Below are 19,455 nucleotides of genomic sequence, written 5' to 3'. Positions count from 1 at the left end.
ATCCTTGGAATCACGAAAGCTTTAAATCGAAATGAAACGTAACTGAGCCATATGCCTTAGGCAGAACGTTTTTTTTCAAACAGATGCATCACAAACGGAAAATAGAACCAATGTTTAGAAATGCACAAGGAAGCGTAGAGATGATGCACATCCTAAGAATTACACTGATACTGGAAGACGGACACGTCAATTGGACATCATATGCAAATTAAGGACGTAATTTTAGTTTAGAATGGTGGGGTGAGGCAGGACACGCAACTTGAAGTGATGAAGGCCGGTGGTCGAGACTAACGTGGGAATGGGAGCTAAGGAGGGAACACAACCGGCAGTGTCAACTGCGGAGATGGAGAGAATAAATCAACAGTATATGAATTTTGACTTGTGAGAATTTTATTGTTTTATATCTTTATTATTTTATTGTTTCCCTTCTACGTGACTTTATCGAAAGAACCAAGAATATAGTATATGATTTAGATCATTTATTTATTTTGCTAACTTTACAATTAATCGTACATTTTAAATGTACTAGTTTAATGTCCTAAGGTTTAGTTTCTAAATCTCTAGGATAGAACAAGTTATTTTTTCAAAAAGAATGACGTTAATTGGCGCATACATTGAAAGTGCAATTTTAAATTAGCCGTGTCAGTCTTCAAATTCTGTTCTGGTAATTCCCACCTTGTTGGTGTCCCTATTGTCTCCTGCACCCACTAACAACGGAGTTATTGTTGGGGTGGAGAGAAGCACAGCCAGCAGCCAGCCAGGAAACTCGAGACATAGAATATTTTAATAGCAGCGTGACTTACACTGCTACAGCAGCGATGTTGTCATGTAACTATTTACATTCTCTGTGTCGCAAACATTAAACGGCAACTAATTTTTCTGTGGTACGCTTGACCCCACAATTTGAGGACCAATTCCTTAGCGAAGGATTTACTACCAATTGAAGGATGATACAAGTGAAATGTGAAGTGGTAAGATTGATCATAGACAATTGCAAGCCAATCCCAAATTCTGAGTGCGGAGTGACTCGGCAGGGCCGACGGCGTGAGCCTGGCACCTTCGGAGTTGTCACGGACAGGGAGCAATGAGGCCGCGTTACCGGTTGTCTTAGTTTTGGGGAATTCTGTGTCCAGAACTCTGATCCACAGTAACGATGAAACAAACACAATGTAGAAAAAAGAACAGTTGCAACTGTTGCAGGAAATTGAAAGGCATTTTATTACAAAAAAAAACATCATTTACCATTCACACAAACACTATAGTATTATAGTAGTTCGAAAATTAGACTGTGCAAAATAGTCATGTGTAATGATGAAAAATAATTGAAGATAACATTCATCATTATCTTATTGCCATATATGAACGTGTAATGGCAAATTAAAACGAAGCAATACGATTTCACAATCCTTTACAGCGATACACTTAATCCAATGAAGTTGAATGTGAACGCTGAAACACGTAAATATTACTGAACATAGCGTGGATAGAAGAAACTGATTTATCTAAATATCCATACAATTGAAACATCAATAAAGCAGGCTGCTGGAATGGATGCTCCAGGCGCCACTCTACGCGTGAGTGGTGCCAGTGGACTGAGAGGCCGTGCCAGGAGTCGCTGTCGCTGGCTGCTCAATGACCACCACCCTCTCGGCCGCTGCAGGGAGGGCGCGGCGCTGAGCCTTGAACTTCAGCTTCCCGTCTTCAGTCAAGCAGCAGCTCACGCTCTGCGGGTCCACGTCCCTGGGCAGCTGCGTCTCCCTGTGGAACTCCTGGCAGCTGTGGCTGTAGCTGCCGCTGCTGACTTCTCCGCTCTTCACCTCGTGCCGTCCGGCCACCACCAGCTTGTCTCCAGACACCTTCACGGCCAGGTCCTGTGGGGAGAAGTCCTGCACGTCCAGGGACGCGACAAACCCGCCTCCCTGCTCCTGTGGATCTTCAATCTGGAACCCACTGCTCACGGCCGGCTGCTGCAGCAGTGCGTCTCCGAGGCTGCCCGGAGCCCGCGTGTGGCTGCTGAGCTGATCGACTCCACGGAAGATTCCCTCCATCCTCTCGATCTCGCTCCTCATGTCTCGCTGCAGCTGCTGGAAGAGACTTTCACCGCGGGGGTTCCAGACCGGCCAGCCTGGCCAGACGCTCCTCTCCATCACGTGCATCGCAGAGAAGTAAACACTCAGGGCCATGCTTGTTGATGTGCTTCACAGTGAGGCTCGCTTCAGCTGTGAGCGTTGCTCCCTCCTCTGCCGATGTTCTGCCAGTGCAGCTACAGGAGCTGCTTTTATAGCCCTGGCAGTAGCTACGAGCAGATGCCAGGGGCAGATAGAAGCGTCCAGAATGACGCAGCTGCTCCCAGGGGCTTCCTCCATCCGCACAGAATCTAGAGCGTCACTCGTGTCTCAGATGTGAATAATTAGTATTGTATTACAATTCTATAAACAATACAGTGTTGTAGTGCATCACGTGTTGATGTTCCATTGCACAGCCACGTTCCAAATGCTATAATGACGTAAAAGCCGTGGGAACCTCTGACGTCACGGTGACGTCATGGCCCGGTGACGTCACGGCAGAGGTCAGAGTGGAGTCGGCTCCTGGAGAGGCAACCACCTCGCCCCACGCTGCTCCTCCACTTCGAGTTCTTCAGAGAACTTCGCCACCACCACCATGGCGATCTTCACGGCTGTCCTCACTTTGGTTCTGCTGCTCACGCAGCCGATGGTGGAGCTCCTCGGAGGATCTCGGCGTGGGGGTTCGGACATTAACGGCTCCAACACCACCACCACCACGATCAACTACTCCGGACTCATGAAGAACGTCTCTCCACCAGCAGCGGTCGCCACCTGGGGACCGATGTTCAGTAGCCACAGTGAGGACATTGTGGACAGCGTGCTCCCTGCCCTCCTGCAGGCTATGGGTGAGCTGAGCAGCAGCTGCCAGGCCATAGTGGACAGCGCGCTCCCTGCTCTGCTCCACGCTGTGGGTCAACTGTACAGCGGCTGCAAGGAGGCCATCAGCTCCACCGTGCTGCTGAACACCCTGCACATCGCCGTGCATCTCTGGCGTTTCATACGTCGCCAAGTGAGTGAGCAACATCCATCATCATCACCACCATCAGCCATGGTCAATCCACTAGTGGGTAGAGACCAACACGACCCGTCGCCACCTCCCACGATGCCGCTGTGCAGTAATCCACCCAGCACCTGCACGTGGAGCGATTTCATTGCTTCATCTCCCCACTGGGCACCCTCTCGGATGACCCCCTCGCAGCCCGTCGGCATCACTCGCCGCCTTCACACCTCCACCGATCCCCCTCAACTCCACTCACGGTGTCTTCAACAGCCTGGTTGGGCACTGGAACAGTATCCCGGACAGTGCCGGATTAAGCTCGTGCGGGTCCTGTAGCTTATATTATAAAGGTGCCCAGAATAAATAAAAAAAACACAATTATAAAACACGAAGTTTTTAACTTGCATTGTAAAGTAATTGTAATTTTACTATAGTAATAGAGCAAGTACAGAATCACTGAACCGGGATTTATAGCGTGGGATCATTTAGCACGGGGCCCTTGAAAGTGCGGGGCCCCCAGCTAATGATTATTTTGTTCCGAGGATAATCCGGCACTGATCACGGATTGAGTATGAGGAGCAGTGATGAGATTTAAAGTATTTTTTTACATGTTATTAAAATGTTATGTTTAATAGAAAATATAATGTTGTTTGTCTCTTAGCTGTGATTCTTAAAAACACTGTTGTTACTCAATGGTCTTTCGGTAAAATCAGGTAGAAAAAATAAAAAAAATAGAATACGACGTTTCGATTGCAACCCAAGCAGTCGTCATCAGGTGAAACTAAATTTGAGAGAGAGAGACCAAACACAGACAGGGAGACACAAAGATCCCCCGTATAGCCTGAACAGACTGTAGGGGCAAGTGCTGTTAGCGAGCACCTGTGAAGGCCGGAACAGTACACGAGGGGGTGGGTGGCCAGCACCACGCCCGACCGCCTTTGTCTCCCTAGTGGCGATGTTTACACACCGCACCAGGTACTCATTTGAGGCTGAGTCGACCTAGGGGAGGCCCGGGACCGGTTCAGATAATCGTCACTGGTGTTGGCCGTGAGCGGGAATCGAACCCGGGTCGCCAGGTTCATAGCGCAGCGTAGCGCTAACAGCTGCACCACCGCTCCCCACAACAGGGAGACACACAAGCAGAGAAGGACGGTGATCAACCAGGCAAAGTATTATTTGTTGTGTTGGCCGACTCAATGAGTTGCATTACATTTCTAAGTTTGCTGAGTTTGATCTTCTTTCTATCAGCTTGTACCCTCTGTAAATTTCACCCCCACTATCTCGCCCGTTACGGCAGCCCCTCCGCTCCCACTCCCCCTCGGAGTAGCCGAGGGATTAGCCGGGGTATGCTTGCTCTGCGATCTTACATTTACTTGCAAATCCCACCACAAACGTATATAGTGTAACCTTTGGTTGCAGTAGCTCTCTCGCTACATTTCTTCCTGTCTCAGCAGTCCGCCTGCTGTATTATTTCACCTGAAGACGATTGCTTGTGTTACGATCGAAACGTCGTGATCTACAGTGAAACCTTGGATTGCGAGTAACTTGGTCTGCGAGTGTTTTGCAAGACGAGTATAGTACTATAGTGTTGTGACCACTTGTATACTGTTTACTATAGTACTATGGTGTTGTGACCACGTGTATACTGTTTACTATAGTACTATAGTGTTGTGACCACGTGTATACTGTTTACTATAGTACTATAGTGTTGTGACCACATGTATACCGTTTACTACAGTACTATAGTGGTGTGACCACGTGTGTACTGTTTACTATAGTACTATAGTGGTGTGACCACGTGTACACTGTTTACTACAGTACTGTAGTGTTGTGACCACGTGTGTAATGTTTACTACATTACTATAGTGTTGTGACCACGTGTGTAATGTTTACTACAGTACTATAGTGTTGTGACCACGTGTATACTGTTTACTACAGTACTATAATGTTGTGACCACGTGTATACTGTTTACTATAGTACTATAGTGTGACCACGTGTATACTGTTTACTACAGTACTATAGTGTTGTGACCACGTGTATACTGTTTACTACAGTACTATAGTGTTGTGACCACGTCTATACTGTTTACTACAGTACTATAGTGTTCTGACCACGTGTATACTGTTTACTATAGTACTATAGTGTTGTGACCATGTGTATACTGTTTACTACAGTAATATAGTGTTGTGACCACGTGTATACTGTTTTCTATAATACTATAGTGTTGTGGCCACGTGTATATTGTTTACTACAGTACTGTAGTGTTGTGACCACGTGTATACTGTTTACTATAGTACTATGGTGTTGTGACCACGTGTATACTGTTTACTATAGCACTATAGTGTTGTGACCACGTGTGTAATGTTTACTACAGTACTATAGTGTTGTGACCACGTGTATACTGTTTACTACAGTACTATAATGTTGTGACCACGTGTATACTGTTTACTATAGTACTATAGTGTGACCACGTGTATACTGTTTACTACAGTACTATAGTGTTGTGACCACGTGTATACTGTTTACTACAGTACTATAGTGTTGTGACCACGTCTATACTGTTTACTACAGTACTATAGTGTTGTGACCACGTGTATACTGTTTACTATAGTACTATAGTGTTGTGACCATGTGTATACTGTTTACTACAGTAATATAGTGTTGTGACCACGTGTATACTGTTTTCTATAATACTATAGTGTTGTGACCACGTGTATATTGTTTACTACAGTACTGTAGTGTTGTGACCACGTGTATACTGTTTACTATAGTACTATGGTGTTGTGACCACGTGTATACTGTTTACTATAGCACTATAGTGTTGTGACCACGTGTATACTGTTTACTACAGTACTATAGTGGTGTGACCACGTGTATACTGTTTACTACAGTACTATAGTGTTGTGACCACGTGTATACTGTTTACTACAGTACTATAGTGTTGTGACCACGTGTGTACTGTTTACCACAGTACTATAGTGTTGTGACCACGTGTATACTGTTTACTATAGTACTATAGTATTGGGACCACGTGTATACTGTTTACTACAGTACTATAGTGTTGTGACCACGTGTATACTGTTTACTATAGTACTATAGTGTTGTGACCACGTATATACGGTTTACTATAGTACTATAGTGTTGTGACCACGTGTATACTGTTTACTACAGTACTATAGTGTTGTGACCTAGTGTGTACTGTTTACTATAGTACTATAGTGTTGTGACCTAGTGTGTACTGTTTACTATAGTACTATAGTGTTGTGACCACGTGTATACTGTTTACTACAGTACTATAGTGTTGTGACCACGTGTATACTGTTTACTACAGTACTATAGTGTTGTGACCACGTGTATACTTTTTACTATATTACTATAGTGTGACCACGTGTATACTGTTTACTACAGTACTATAGTGTTGTGACCACGTGTATACTGTTTACTACAGTACTATAGTGTTGTGACCACGTCTATACTGTTTACTACAGTACTATAGTGTTGTGACCACGTGTATACTGTTTACTATAGTACTATAGTGTTGTGACCACGTGTATACTGTTTACTATAGTACTATAGTATTGGGACCACGTGTATACTGTTTACTACAGTACTATAGTGTTGTGACCACGTGTATACTGTTTACTATAGTACTATAGTGTTGTGACCACGTATATACGGTTTACTATAGTACTATAGTGTTGTGACCACGTGTATACTGTTTACTACAGTACTATAGTGTTGTGACCTAGTGTGTACTGTTTACTATAGTACTATAGTGTTGTGACCACGTGTGTACTGTTTACTATAGTACTATAGTGTTGTGACCACGTGTATACTGTTTACTACAGTACTATAGTGTTGTGACCACGTGTATACTGTTTACTACAGTACTATAGTGTTGTGACCACGTGTATACTTTTTACTATATTACTATAGTGTGACCACGTGTATACTGTTTACTACAGTACTATAGTGTTGTGACCACGTGTATACTGTTTACTACAGTACTATAGTGTTGTGACCACGTCTATACTGTTTACTACAGTACTATAGTGTTGTGACCACGTGTATACTGTTTACTATAGTACTATAGTGTTGTGACCACGTGTATACTGTTTACTACAGTACTATAGTGGTGTGACCACGTGTATACTGTTTACTACAGTACTATAGTGTTGTGACCACGTGTATACTGTTTACTACAGTACTATAGTGTTGTGACCACGTGTGTACTGTTTACCACAGTACTACAGTGTTGTGACCACGTGTATACTGTTTACTATAGTACTGTAGTGTTGTGACCACGTGTATACTGTATTTGCTATCGTACTATAGTGTTGTGACCACGTGTATACTGTTTACTACAGTACTATAGTGTTGTGACCACGTGTGTACTGTTTACTACAGTACTATAGTGTTGTGACCACGTGTATACTGTTTACTATAGTACTATAGTGTTGTGACCACGTGTGTATTGTTTACTACAGTACTATAGTGTTGTGACCACGTGTATACTGCGGGATTGTGGGTAATCGTCTCCCATGCTCGGTCTCAGTCGGTGTGCCTCACTCGTATAGTCAACATCCGTGCGAACTTATCTTGTTTACTATAGTACTATAGTGTTGTGACCACGTGTATACTGTTTACTACAGTACTATAGTGTTGTGACCACGTGTATACTTTTTACTATATTACTATAGTGTGACCACGTGTATACTGTTTACTACAGTACTATAGTGTTGTGACCACGTGTATACTGTTTACTACAGTACTATAGTGTTGTGACCACGTCTATACTGTTTACTACAGTACTATAGTGTTGTGACCACGTGTATACTGTTTACTATAGTACTATAGTGTTGTGACCACGTGTATACTGTTTACTATAGTACTATAGTATTGGGACCACGTGTATACTGTTTACTACAGTACTATAGTGTTGTGACCACGTGTATACTGTTTACTATAGTACTATAGTGTTGTGACCACGTGTGTACTGTTTACTATAGTACTATAGTGTTGTGACCACGTGTATACTGTTTACTACAGTACTATAGTGTTGTGACCACGTGTATACTGTTTACTACAGTACTATAGTGTTGTGACCACGTGTATACTTTTTACTATATTACTATAGTGTGACCACGTGTATACTGTTTACTACAGTACTATAGTGTTGTGACCACGTGTATACTGTTTACTACAGTACTATAGTGTTGTGACCACGTCTATACTGTTTACTACAGTACTATAGTGTTGTGACCACGTGTATACTGTTTACTATAGTACTATAGTGTTGTGACCACGTGTATACTGTTTACTACAGTACTATAGTGGTGTGACCACGTGTATACTGTTTACTACAGTACTATAGTGTTGTGACCACGTGTATACTGTTTACTATAGTACTATAGTATTGGGACCACGTGTATACTGTTTACTACAGTACTATAGTGTTGTGACCACGTGTATACTGTTTACTATAGTACTATAGTGTTGTGACCACGTGTGTACTGTTTACTATAGTACTATAGTGTTGTGACCACGTGTATACTGTTTACTACAGTACTATAGTGTTGTGACCACGTGTATACTGTTTACTACAGTACTATAGTGTTGTGACCACGTGTATACTTTTTACTATATTACTATAGTGTGACCACGTGTATACTGTTTACTACAGTACTATAGTGTTGTGACCACGTGTATACTGTTTACTACAGTACTATAGTGTTGTGACCACGTCTATACTGTTTACTACAGTACTATAGTGTTGTGACCACGTGTATACTGTTTACTATAGTACTATAGTGTTGTGACCACGTGTATACTGTTTACTACAGTACTATAGTGGTGTGACCACGTGTATACTGTTTACTACAGTACTATAGTGTTGTGACCACGTGTATACTGTTTACTACAGTACTATAGTGTTGTGACCACGTGTGTACTGTTTACCACAGTACTACAGTGTTGTGACCACGTGTATACTGTTTACTATAGTACTGTAGTGTTGTGACCACGTGTATACTGTATTTGCTATCGTACTATAGTGTTGTGACCACGTGTATACTGTTTACTACAGTACTATAGTGTTGTGACCACGTGTGTACTGTTTACTACAGTACTATAGTGTTGTGACCACGTGTATACTGTTTACTATAGTACTATAGTGTTGTGACCACGTGTGTATTGTTTACTACAGTACTATAGTGTTGTGACCACGTGTATACTGCGGGATTGTGGGTAATCGTCTCCCATGCTCGGTCTCAGTCGGTGTGCCTCACTCGTATAGTCAACATCCGTGCGAACTTATCTTGTTTACTATAGTACTATAGTGTTGTGACCACGTGTATACTGTTTACTACAGTACTATAGTGTTGTGACTACGTGTTTACTGTTTACTACAGTACTGTAGTGTTGTGAATACGTGTGTGTGCATAAAGCATTTTTTTATTTTGTGTCCATGTGTAGTGACTGTTCTTTAGTAACTGTACTGCAAGTGAAAGTCGTCCTACACAATACCCATCCTCTATCTCGTCTCCCTCACACCAGCCACGATTAAATGTAATTAATAAATTTGATTACTTTATATTAAATAATAAAAATATAAAAAGGTATTTTGTATTAAAAAATTTTATATGAATACGGTATTTTTGGTTTGTGGAACGAATCATCTGAGTTTCCATTATTTCTTATGGGGGAAATTCGCTTTGATATACGAGTGCTTTGGATTAAGAGCACGTTTCCAGAAGGAATTATGCTCGCAATCCAAGGTTTCACTTTATTAGTTATTTTTCTATCTACGTGACTTTACCGAAAGAAACCAAAGAGTATGCTGTTGTTAGTTTAAATGTTTGGTAAGTAAGACTTAGTCTGTGCTGCTCTCCAGTTGCCTGGATAAAAAGTGGCCCAAGTTTTTCCCAATCCTGGCCTCCTGGCTCAAAAACGTAAAAAACAAACTCGCAAGTCTGTCCCCAGGGTCACAACGCACTCACAGACACGGAGCAGGGAGATTCAGCTAATGACGCAGTTGATGTTTTTCGTAACTTTTGCAGAGAGCGATGAGAATGAGGATGAGGACCGGAAGGAGGAAGATTTCCCGGGCGCTGCAGAGAAAGAAAGGTGGAGGTCTCGGCCGAGCACCGAGTCCCCGGGCTCATATGGCCGCGGCACGGAGACGAAAGCGGCGGGCGCAGGGGAGGGGAAGCAACCCCGGCACCAAGCAGAGCTGCGCTCCTCACCTGAAGAATCCAGCTCCACTCAGGCCATCGCTCCCACTGGGGCCATCGCCTCCACCTCCACTCGGGCCATTGCCTCCATCTCTACTCGGGCCATCGCCTCCACCGCTGCCATCGCCTCCCCCGCTGCCATCGCCTCCACCTCCACTGAGGCCATCGCCTGCATCTCTACTCAGGCCATCGCCTCCCCCACTGATATCAACTCCACCTCCACTGCTTACATCGCCTCCACCTCCACTCGGGCCATCGCCTCCACCTCCACTCGGGCCATCGCCTCCACCTCCACTCGGGCCATCGCCTCCACCTCCACTCGGGCCATCGCCTCCACCTCCACTCGGGCCATCGCCTCCACCTCTACTCAGGCCATCGCCTCCACCTCTACTCAGGCCATCGCCTCCACCTCCACTCAGGCCATCGTCTCCATCTCTACTCAGGCCATCGCCTCCCCCACTGATATCAACTCCACCTCCACTGCTTCCATCGCCTCCACCTCCACTCGGGCCATCGCCGCCACCTCCACTCGGGCCATCTTCTCCACCTCCACTCGGGCCATCGCCTCCACCTCTACTCAGGCCATCGCCTCCACCTCCACTCGGGCCATCGCCTCCACCTCTACTCAGGCCATCGCCTCCACCTCTACTCAGGCCATCGCCTCCATCTCTACTCAGGCCATCGCCTCCACCTCTACTCAGGCCATCGCCTCTACCTCTACTCAGGCCATCGCCTCCACCTCTACTCAGGCCATCGTCTCCATCTCCACTCAGGCAATCGCCTCCACCTCCACTCGGGCCATCGCCTCCACCTCTACTCAGGCCATCGCCTCCACCTCTACTCAGGCCATCGTCTCCACCTCAACTCAGGCCATCGCCTTCACCTCTACTCAGGCCATCGCCTCTACCTCTACTCAGGCCATCGCCTCCATCTCTACTCAGGCCATCGCCTCCACCTCTACTCAGGCCATCGCCTCCATCTCTACTCAGGCCATCGCCTCCACCTCTGCTCAGGCCATCGCCTCCACCTCTACTTATGCCATCGTCTCCACCTCTACTCATGCCATCGTCTCCACCTCTACTCAGGCCATCGCCTCTACCTCTACTCAGGCCATCGCCTCCATCTCTACTCAGGACATCGCCCCCACTGCTGCCATCGCCTACACCTCCAATCGGGCCATCGGCTCCACTGCTGCCATCGCCTCCATCTCTACTCAGGCCATTGCCTCCACCACTGATATCAACTCTACCCCCACTGCTGACATCGACTCCACCTTTACTCCTGCCATTGCCTCAACCTTCACTTCTGCCATCGCCTCCACTGCCACTATCGCCACCACCGCCACTCGCACCATCACCTCCACCCATGAGTAATCAAGCTAACCCCCAGGATTGGGAGCTCCCTGCTTTCCACCTGCCTCCACCTCCACCAGAGCCCTGGGCTCCTCCACCCCACCGTGATACCAGACCGGGCCCGGCACATGAGTCTTTTGCTCCCTGTTCTTCACGGCAGCGTTACCGCAAGTCCCACAACAGCCGCCTTCCTCCCCGCCTCCGCAAACCTCCTCTCGAATCCTCAACTCCACTGCTGCCATCGCCTCCATCTCTACTCAGGCCATTGCCTCCACCACTGATATCAACTCTACCCCCACTGCTGACATCGACTCCACCTTCACTCCTGCCATTGCCTCAACCTCCACTTCTGCCATCGCTTCCACTGCCACTATCGCCACCACCGCCACTCGCACCATCACCTCCACCCATGAGTAATCAAGCTAACCCCCAGGATTGGGAGCTCCCTGCTTTCCACCTGCCTCCACCTCCACCAGAGCCCTGGGTTCCTCCACGCCACCGTGATACCAGACCGGGCCCGGCACACGAGTCTTTTGCTCCCTGTTCTTCACGGCAGCGTTACCACAAGTCCCGCAACAGCCGCCTTCCTCCCCGCCTCCGCAAACCTCCTCTCGAATCCTCAACTCCATCCGCATTGATTCGTCCCAACCACCCAGACCGAGAGCACCTTCCCACCCGCCTCGCTCCACCTGCAGGGCAGTGGATCCCCCCCCAGCCCAGGTGCAACGGCCGGGGTCCCGCGTACGGAGTCCCAGGTGCCCCTTCTGCCTGGCACCACTCCCACGAGTCGCGCTTCACGCGGCGTCCCGCCCTCCTCCCCACGCCTCCACCGGATCAGTGGATTCCTCCCCACCTTCGTCCCAGCCGAGCGGCTCCTGCTCCACACTGGGCCACCTGTCCCACTTTTGTTCCGTGCCGCTCCACAGATTTCCACGATAGACATCATCATCCGCCCCTTGTCCAACCCACACCACTGCATCACCATAGCCCGGCGACATTCACGGACTGCTCACACACGTGACTCCTGCTGGTCGGGTGACCGTGATGAACTATATGTGTCGCGTTGATGGCCATGTGATGGACATTGTTTTGAGTGGCAGAGCAGGTGGTTGTCAGGATTAATACATTTGTGTTGTTATTGGACACTGCAGTGTGCGTGTGAGTTGCTGTGCGGTGCAACAGAGCACGTATTTGGTGTCGATCTTCGCGTGTGTGTGATTGTGGGGAGCGGTAGTGTCATGGTTAACGCTACACCGCGCTTCGAAACCCAGGTTTGACCCGAGTTAGCTTTCCGCACACGGCCACAGCCGGTGCAAGCAGTTGCGCAACTCGGTTGCACACAACTGAAGTCACTCTACACGTGGAAGTCTCTGCAACAAATTTGCTTGGCGATTGGTGGCCAGAACCACGAGCGATCCACACAGCACAGGGTGCTGGTCAGTCTGACCAACCACCCATTTCACCTGACTTTCCACAAAATCACCATTAATGTTCCTTTCCAGGGCAGTGACACCAACTCTGCCAAAGTGTTTTAGGAACTAATGCTGTGTATGTTCGGCAGAAACTCTGCACGATTCTGCTGATAAGACACTTAATTTCGAAACCATTTGAGAATGTCGTATTTATAATAAACGTGCACCATTTTTTAGCTGCTTGCCGCCCCTGTACATAGTACCTCTGTATTGATTACAAGTCCTGTGTGCTCACCATTGTACCATGGCATGTGCCTAGGTGGCACTACCGGATGGCTCCCATCCATAGCTGCCAGGCCATCGGCCAGCGCGATAAATATTCGACGCCAACCAACAAATATTTATTCCCACGAGGGGTGACGGGAACCGAACCAGGGATGTCCAGAGCAATCAACTCGTTAATGCGGGAGACCTGAATAGTTCCCGGCGCGTGACACAGTAACGCTGTTTGGCTGGCGACAGCACTCTGCTGCCGTATGCAACAACACACTCCACCCCGTTGACAACCTGGGACAGAACCGCGCCAATGCTGGTGTTGGTTGCGTCAGTATCAAGGACACACGGCATGGCAAAGTCAGAGTAGCGGAGGGGAATTGCGAAGCGCAACAAATGCGGCTTCCTCCTCCCCCCAATGAAACCTCTGACCCATAACCGTCAAGGCGTGGAGAGGTTTTGCGAAGGTAGCGAACCCAGTGACAAACCGGCGATAATAAGACGCAAAACCAATAAAACTCTGCACCTGCATCATCAACGTGGGGGTCGGCCACGTCCGAACACACGTGGTTTTGTCGGGATCTAGCGCAATGCCCGATTTACTGACAATATGACCGAGATACTGCACGGATTTCTCAAGGGGGTAATACTTCTGCGGCTTGAATTTGAGATGGGCCGCTCGCATTTTAAGAAAGACAGCGCGTAACCAATCAAGATGTTCTATGAACGTACGGCTGAAGACGATGACATCGTCGAGGTATTGTAAGCATGAGTCCCATTGAAGTCCAGCCAGCACCAGCTCCATCAGTCATTGGAACGTAGCCGGTGCTGCGTGGAGTCCCATGGGAAGCTGATTTAATTCAAACAGGCCTTGAGGTGTTCGAAAAGCCGTTTGGGTTTAGAGGCCTCATTTAGTGGCAAATGCCAAAATCCGGACAGGAGATCAAGGGTGGAGAAGTTCTGTGCTCCCGCCAGAGCGTCCAGGGAATCGTCCATCCGAGGGAGAGGATACGCGTCAGCCACCGATATCTTATGAAGCTTCCTAAAGTCGACACACAACTGCAAGCTACCATCGTGCTTCTTAATGTGGTGGGTAATTGTCAGGCGTAATACGCCGCCACCACTACTGGAAAATATGTAGCTGCAGTCAGGGCCCAACAGGGGGCAATAGCGGGTCCGGCCTGTACCAAGTAGGACTCGTAGGTAAGGCAATTTGGAGGGCGGTTTGGAACCGGAGGTGGACACCCCAGGCCCCCAGTGGGGGCTGGGGGATTGCGCCGACATCTCCGGGGCCGGTGGGTCGTCGTCCTCTTCATCTGGAGACCTGGTACGTATTGTTCGCCTAGTCTCCATAATCTATAGTTAATTAACTAACGTTTGGCCACTTCCAACACCAGTTGTAGTGGGCTCAAATGGAGACTCAGGCTTCTATAGGAGACAACACGTTTATTTAACATTAACACGCTAAAACTAGATTCAAAGTTTTCGTGACTGCAGGAATTACTCTTTGGTTCTTTCGGTAAAGTCACGTTGACAGAAAATAAATTAAATAATAGAATACGCCGTTTTTCCAGTGTCGCTCCTATAATTTTGTTGACGGACAAATGGACAAAGGGCACAATAGCTTAGTGTTTGTGTATGTTATGTTTTTAAGAGAAGACAAGTTTGTAAATATATTTTTCCCCCGGGAAACGCTGGGTACTTCCCGCTGGTACTGATATGAAAATATATATTTTAAACTGTGCCAAAATCAATCAAAACGAACAACAGTAGATCAGAATTAAATCTCCAATGCTTGATATTTTATCATCCGCATAGGCGAGTGATGGTCAGGATGTTGTGTATGTGTAGTCACATAGAATTGGTCACTACGTAGCATAGCGCTGGCTGCTGGCAGGGAAGGGGATCTGCAGAGTGAAGCAGCCCTGATTGACAGCAGACCACGTAATAGACCTGAGAAGGATCTCGGGTAGGACACGTCGAGAGCCTGCTAGTAGATTCTAGAAGGGGAGCGTGGCCGGAGTGGAGCGAGGCCACGCTAACAGGATTAAAGGGGACCCCGAGCAGGGGATGAGGGCCATCGTTTGGAGTGGGATCGCCGTCGTCGTCGTCGTTGCTGTTGAAGATCGTCGCCTTCGCCGCTGTCGTCATCCACTTGATAATTGTGCTGCTAGCAGTAGTTGCCTGTCTTAGTTCAGCGCCATCAGTGTCAGATGGCGAGCGTTGTGTTGTAGGCTAGCCACGAGTGCAGAGTTGCGTTTAAGCGAGGGACAGAGCGTTGTATTACAGCAGAGAGTGTGTAACAGTATGCTCGGTGTGTAATTAAAGAATTGCCTCGAAGAAGTTACGTCTCCAAGTTAGTCACTATATATTTTTTCATGGGCATGGCTAGAGTTGTCACCTGTCCAGGAATTACCATTTGTGTTTAGGTGGTGGGTATTCATTCTTACGAGATATAGCACCCGCATTGTGTCGTTTACTGTGTAGTTCTGATAATTCTAGACTGAGTGCTGACTGAGAAATCTGTCCAGGCTTTGTCTACAGTCAAAAATGTGGCAATCTCATAGCAGCACCCTCCTGCGTCTCCAGTGTGAATATGCTGTAGAGTAAGTTTTCAACGCAGCGTATGTTTGCATGCTGAACTTCTTTCGCACCGTACGCAGGCAACCATGCTTATTGGAGGTGCGGGGGAATAACAAAATGAACAAAAAGAACAGGGACACAACTTGAAAACATAGAAGTGCATTTATACGTGGGGCGGTTGTTGAAGGGGGAGAGGGATGAAAATTATTAAGAGAGGCGTATCAGGGCAGAGCACAGTGCTGATTGGAATCTGAACTTAAATCATGAAACGTAACAAAGCCATTTTCCTAAAGCAGAACGTTTTTTAATCAGTGGATATGACCTGCAACAACAGATGCATCACAAACATGGCCATTGACGAAGACAATGGAACCAATGTTGAGAAGTGCACAAGGAAGCATAGAGATGCACATGCTAGGAATTAAACTGAGAATGGAAGACGGACACGTCAATTGGGCATCATATGCAAATTAAAGGCATAATTTTAGTTTAGAAAGGTGGGGTGAGGCAGGACACACAACTTGAAGAGATGACGGCCGGTGGTCGTGACTAACGTGGGAATGGGAGCTAAAGGAGGGAACACAACCAATAGAGCGTCCACTGCGAAGATGGATCGAATAAATCAACCGGTGGGCAGTAGCCAGACAGATTTTTGCATTGCAAATCCGCAAGAGATGGTGATGGCTTCGGACAGAAGTGGAGAAATCACGGCTGGAGATGGTGACGGCTGCATAAGCAGCTTTGGAAAACATTTACACGATATCACCTTCAAAAACAACCATTCACTAAAACACATTTTCATTAAATGTGTATTCAGAAAGATAAACTAAAACAGTACAGGAATTAGATCGTCTTTATTTTGCAAATTTTACAATAAAGGGTATTTTTTTCATTGCACTAGTTTAAGATAAAAACATTTTTTGCCGAAATAATGACATTAATAGGCACATTAATTGAAAGTGCAATTTTAAATTAACCGTGTAATTATTCGATAGTTTTGGTTAGAGTCTGTGCCTGTGTTAGAGTGCCGGAAAAAGTCCTGGCAAGGATTATTCAACATCACCTTGCCAGGCATGCTGAGAAGAGGATTGGGGAGCCCCATTGTGGTTTCAGGCCAGGGCAGCCACAGATGCCACATCTTCCTTCCGTTTGCTACAGCAGAGGAGTGTTGAATTCCGACAGGACTTACATCTCTGCTTTATTGACCTGGTCAATGCCTATGATACCATCAATAGGTCTGGACTCTGGGTTGTTCTTCATGCTTTCGGAGTCTCTGACTCTCTGCTCACAATAATTAAGGACTTCCATGATATTGAGCAGGGCCGAGTAAAGCTACTTGGCCGGAAGACGAAGCTATTCCCCGTTAACCTTGGGGTTCGACAGTAATGTCCTCTGGCTCCGTACACTGTTTAAAATATTTTTGGTCCACGTCGTTCGAGAAACCTTCCATGTCCGTACCGGAGCAATCTATATCTGATATAGATACAATGGGAGGCGGATTGATGCCCGGGTGCGCTTGAGAGCTTGCTCCCGATTTGTCATCCATGTTACGTATGCGAATGATCTAGACCTGGAGCGTGCCACTAGACAGGGGTGGGGAACGTCCGGCCGGCCGGCCATGAGGCCTGCGAAATCATTTGGTCTGGCCCTGCCAAGGCAACCGCAGGCGGGACTCGAAATTCAATCAATCTTGGAGCAAACCTGGAAAAGCAGTTGCGAGTAGCAACATCATCAATACCAGCTAACATCATCAATACCAGCTAACATCATCAATGCCAGCTAAAATCTCCACACGCCTCACCAAAGAGAAGCAGTTCCAGCCATCGCATTAGGGGTGAGTTAATTAAATGTTTGACCAAATATAATAGGCTAATTTTTAAGTTGAAGATTTTGTATGGCCCCCGAATGATGTTATAAATATCCAAATGGCCCTTGGCACAAAAAAGTTCCCCACCCCTGCACTAAGAGGTGGGGCATTAACCATCAGCCCCACCAAAACTAAGCACCTGCCTCGCTATGTTGTGCCATTAAACAAGGGGTGGGCATTTTTTTTTACTCGCGGGCCACAATGGGTTCTAAAATTTGACAGAGGGGCCGGGCAAGGAACAGATGGATGGAGTGTTTGTGTGAACTAATATAAATGACATGTAAAAATCATTACATGAAAGGATTTGGCCTTTAACAGGTAGCAAAGCATTTATTTGCAAGGCAATTTAACAAATTGCACGAACATGAACAATACAAAAACATGTCGTAACATGACTGATCAAACATCATGAAAACATCTGAGGCCTGCGCCCAAACCAATTACCACACTCCCGGTCAAAGTGCTCCATCTAATGGGGAAATGAGGGCATTACAGGTGAAAGGTAAAATTTAATTTAATAATATTTGGACACGTTCAGGGGGCCGGATTAAAAAGCCCAGCCCATGTCTGCATTAAACCCTCCACCCCTTAACTCCCCATTGGTGATGGGGCAGTTGTAAATTGGATAGTTTTCCACATCTGGATAGTGTGCTTATGACCAACTCCGGTTTGACAGAAGAGGTCTCACTCCGAATCAGTCGAGCGGCATTATCTTTTCATCGGTTGCATAACGCTGTGTGGAAGCTACCTGATATCTGTCGCTCCACAGCAGTCTTTGGATCTTCTCGGCCACGGTCATGCCCTTCCTTCTCGATGCTTGCCAAACGTGGACCCCCCTAATGGAACATCTTCGCCGGTTATAAACATTCAGGATGGCCTTCCTACGATCCATCCTGGGTTTAACCAGGCTGGATTGTGTGAGCTCACAATCCTTGACAGATCTGGACAAAGTCCCATCGGTAAGCGCCTCCAGCAGGTTATGCTACATTGGCTGGGTCATATACCACGCCTCCCTAACAACTGCTTTAAAGGGGGATAAACAGGCGCGGCACGGGCTAGAGAAGAGATTAAATGATGTGGTACAAGAGGATGTGGAACTGAATTGACTTGCGAATGACTGGTACCAGCAGTGTAAAGCGCGGCCTATGTGGAGGAGACTCATGATGGACGATACTGGGCAGTTGGAGGTAGTCGCCCTCCAGCAACAACAGAGGGCAGCAGAGAGACGCTCACAACAAGGAGCAGAGCCTTAGGCGGCTAAAACACATCAAGTTGGCACAGTAGGGGAGGCACAGCTGACGCATCTGCCACTCATCTCTGTCAAACCATGGCAACTGAATCTGACCCGTGATCAGGTGGCCATAAAGTGCACTTAGCCTGGCACAAGTGCCGTAGCAACGTCACAGCCACTTATTGGCGGTTGTTGTCTGTGTGTGTGCAATTGTAGTGACTCATTTCGCCCCTTACGACAAGCAAGCCAGCATCAGGACGCAAGGTATTTGAACATAAAATGTTTTTATAAATTTGTATGTATTTTATGTTTCATACACGATCCCGACAGTCCTCGACTTATGAACTCAATTAGTTCCTGGGACCCGTTCGTGAGTCAAACGGTTTGTAAGTGGGAACACAATAATGTACACACGTGCGTGCACGCACACACGAGCACAAA

General features: G+C 46.8%; 1 protein-coding gene across 1 annotated transcript; it reads left to right on the top strand.

Annotated features, from left to right (window-relative positions):
- Positions 1-2,802: 2,802 nt before the first annotated feature.
- Positions 2,803-12,791, top strand: LOC142929093 (uncharacterized). The gene is made up of 3 exons (XM_076069545.1): positions 2,803-2,811; positions 2,925-3,075; positions 10,123-12,791. Exons 1-3 carry the CDS (start codon positions 2,803-2,805, stop codon positions 11,667-11,669), a joined length of 1,707 nt encoding a protein of 568 aa, XP_075925660.1. The 3' UTR covers positions 11,670-12,791.
- Positions 12,792-19,455: the final 6,664 nt, after the last annotated feature.

This window comes from Petromyzon marinus, chromosome 25 (assembly GCF_048934315.1).
Source record: "Petromyzon marinus isolate PM22_M1 ecotype Great Lakes invasive population chromosome 25, UKy_Petmar_22M1.pri1.0, whole genome shotgun sequence".
Lineage (NCBI taxonomy): Eukaryota > Metazoa > Chordata > Hyperoartia > Petromyzontiformes > Petromyzontidae > Petromyzon > Petromyzon marinus.
Note: the sequence above shows the minus strand (reverse complement) of the source record. Positions and strands in the feature narration are given on the sequence as shown.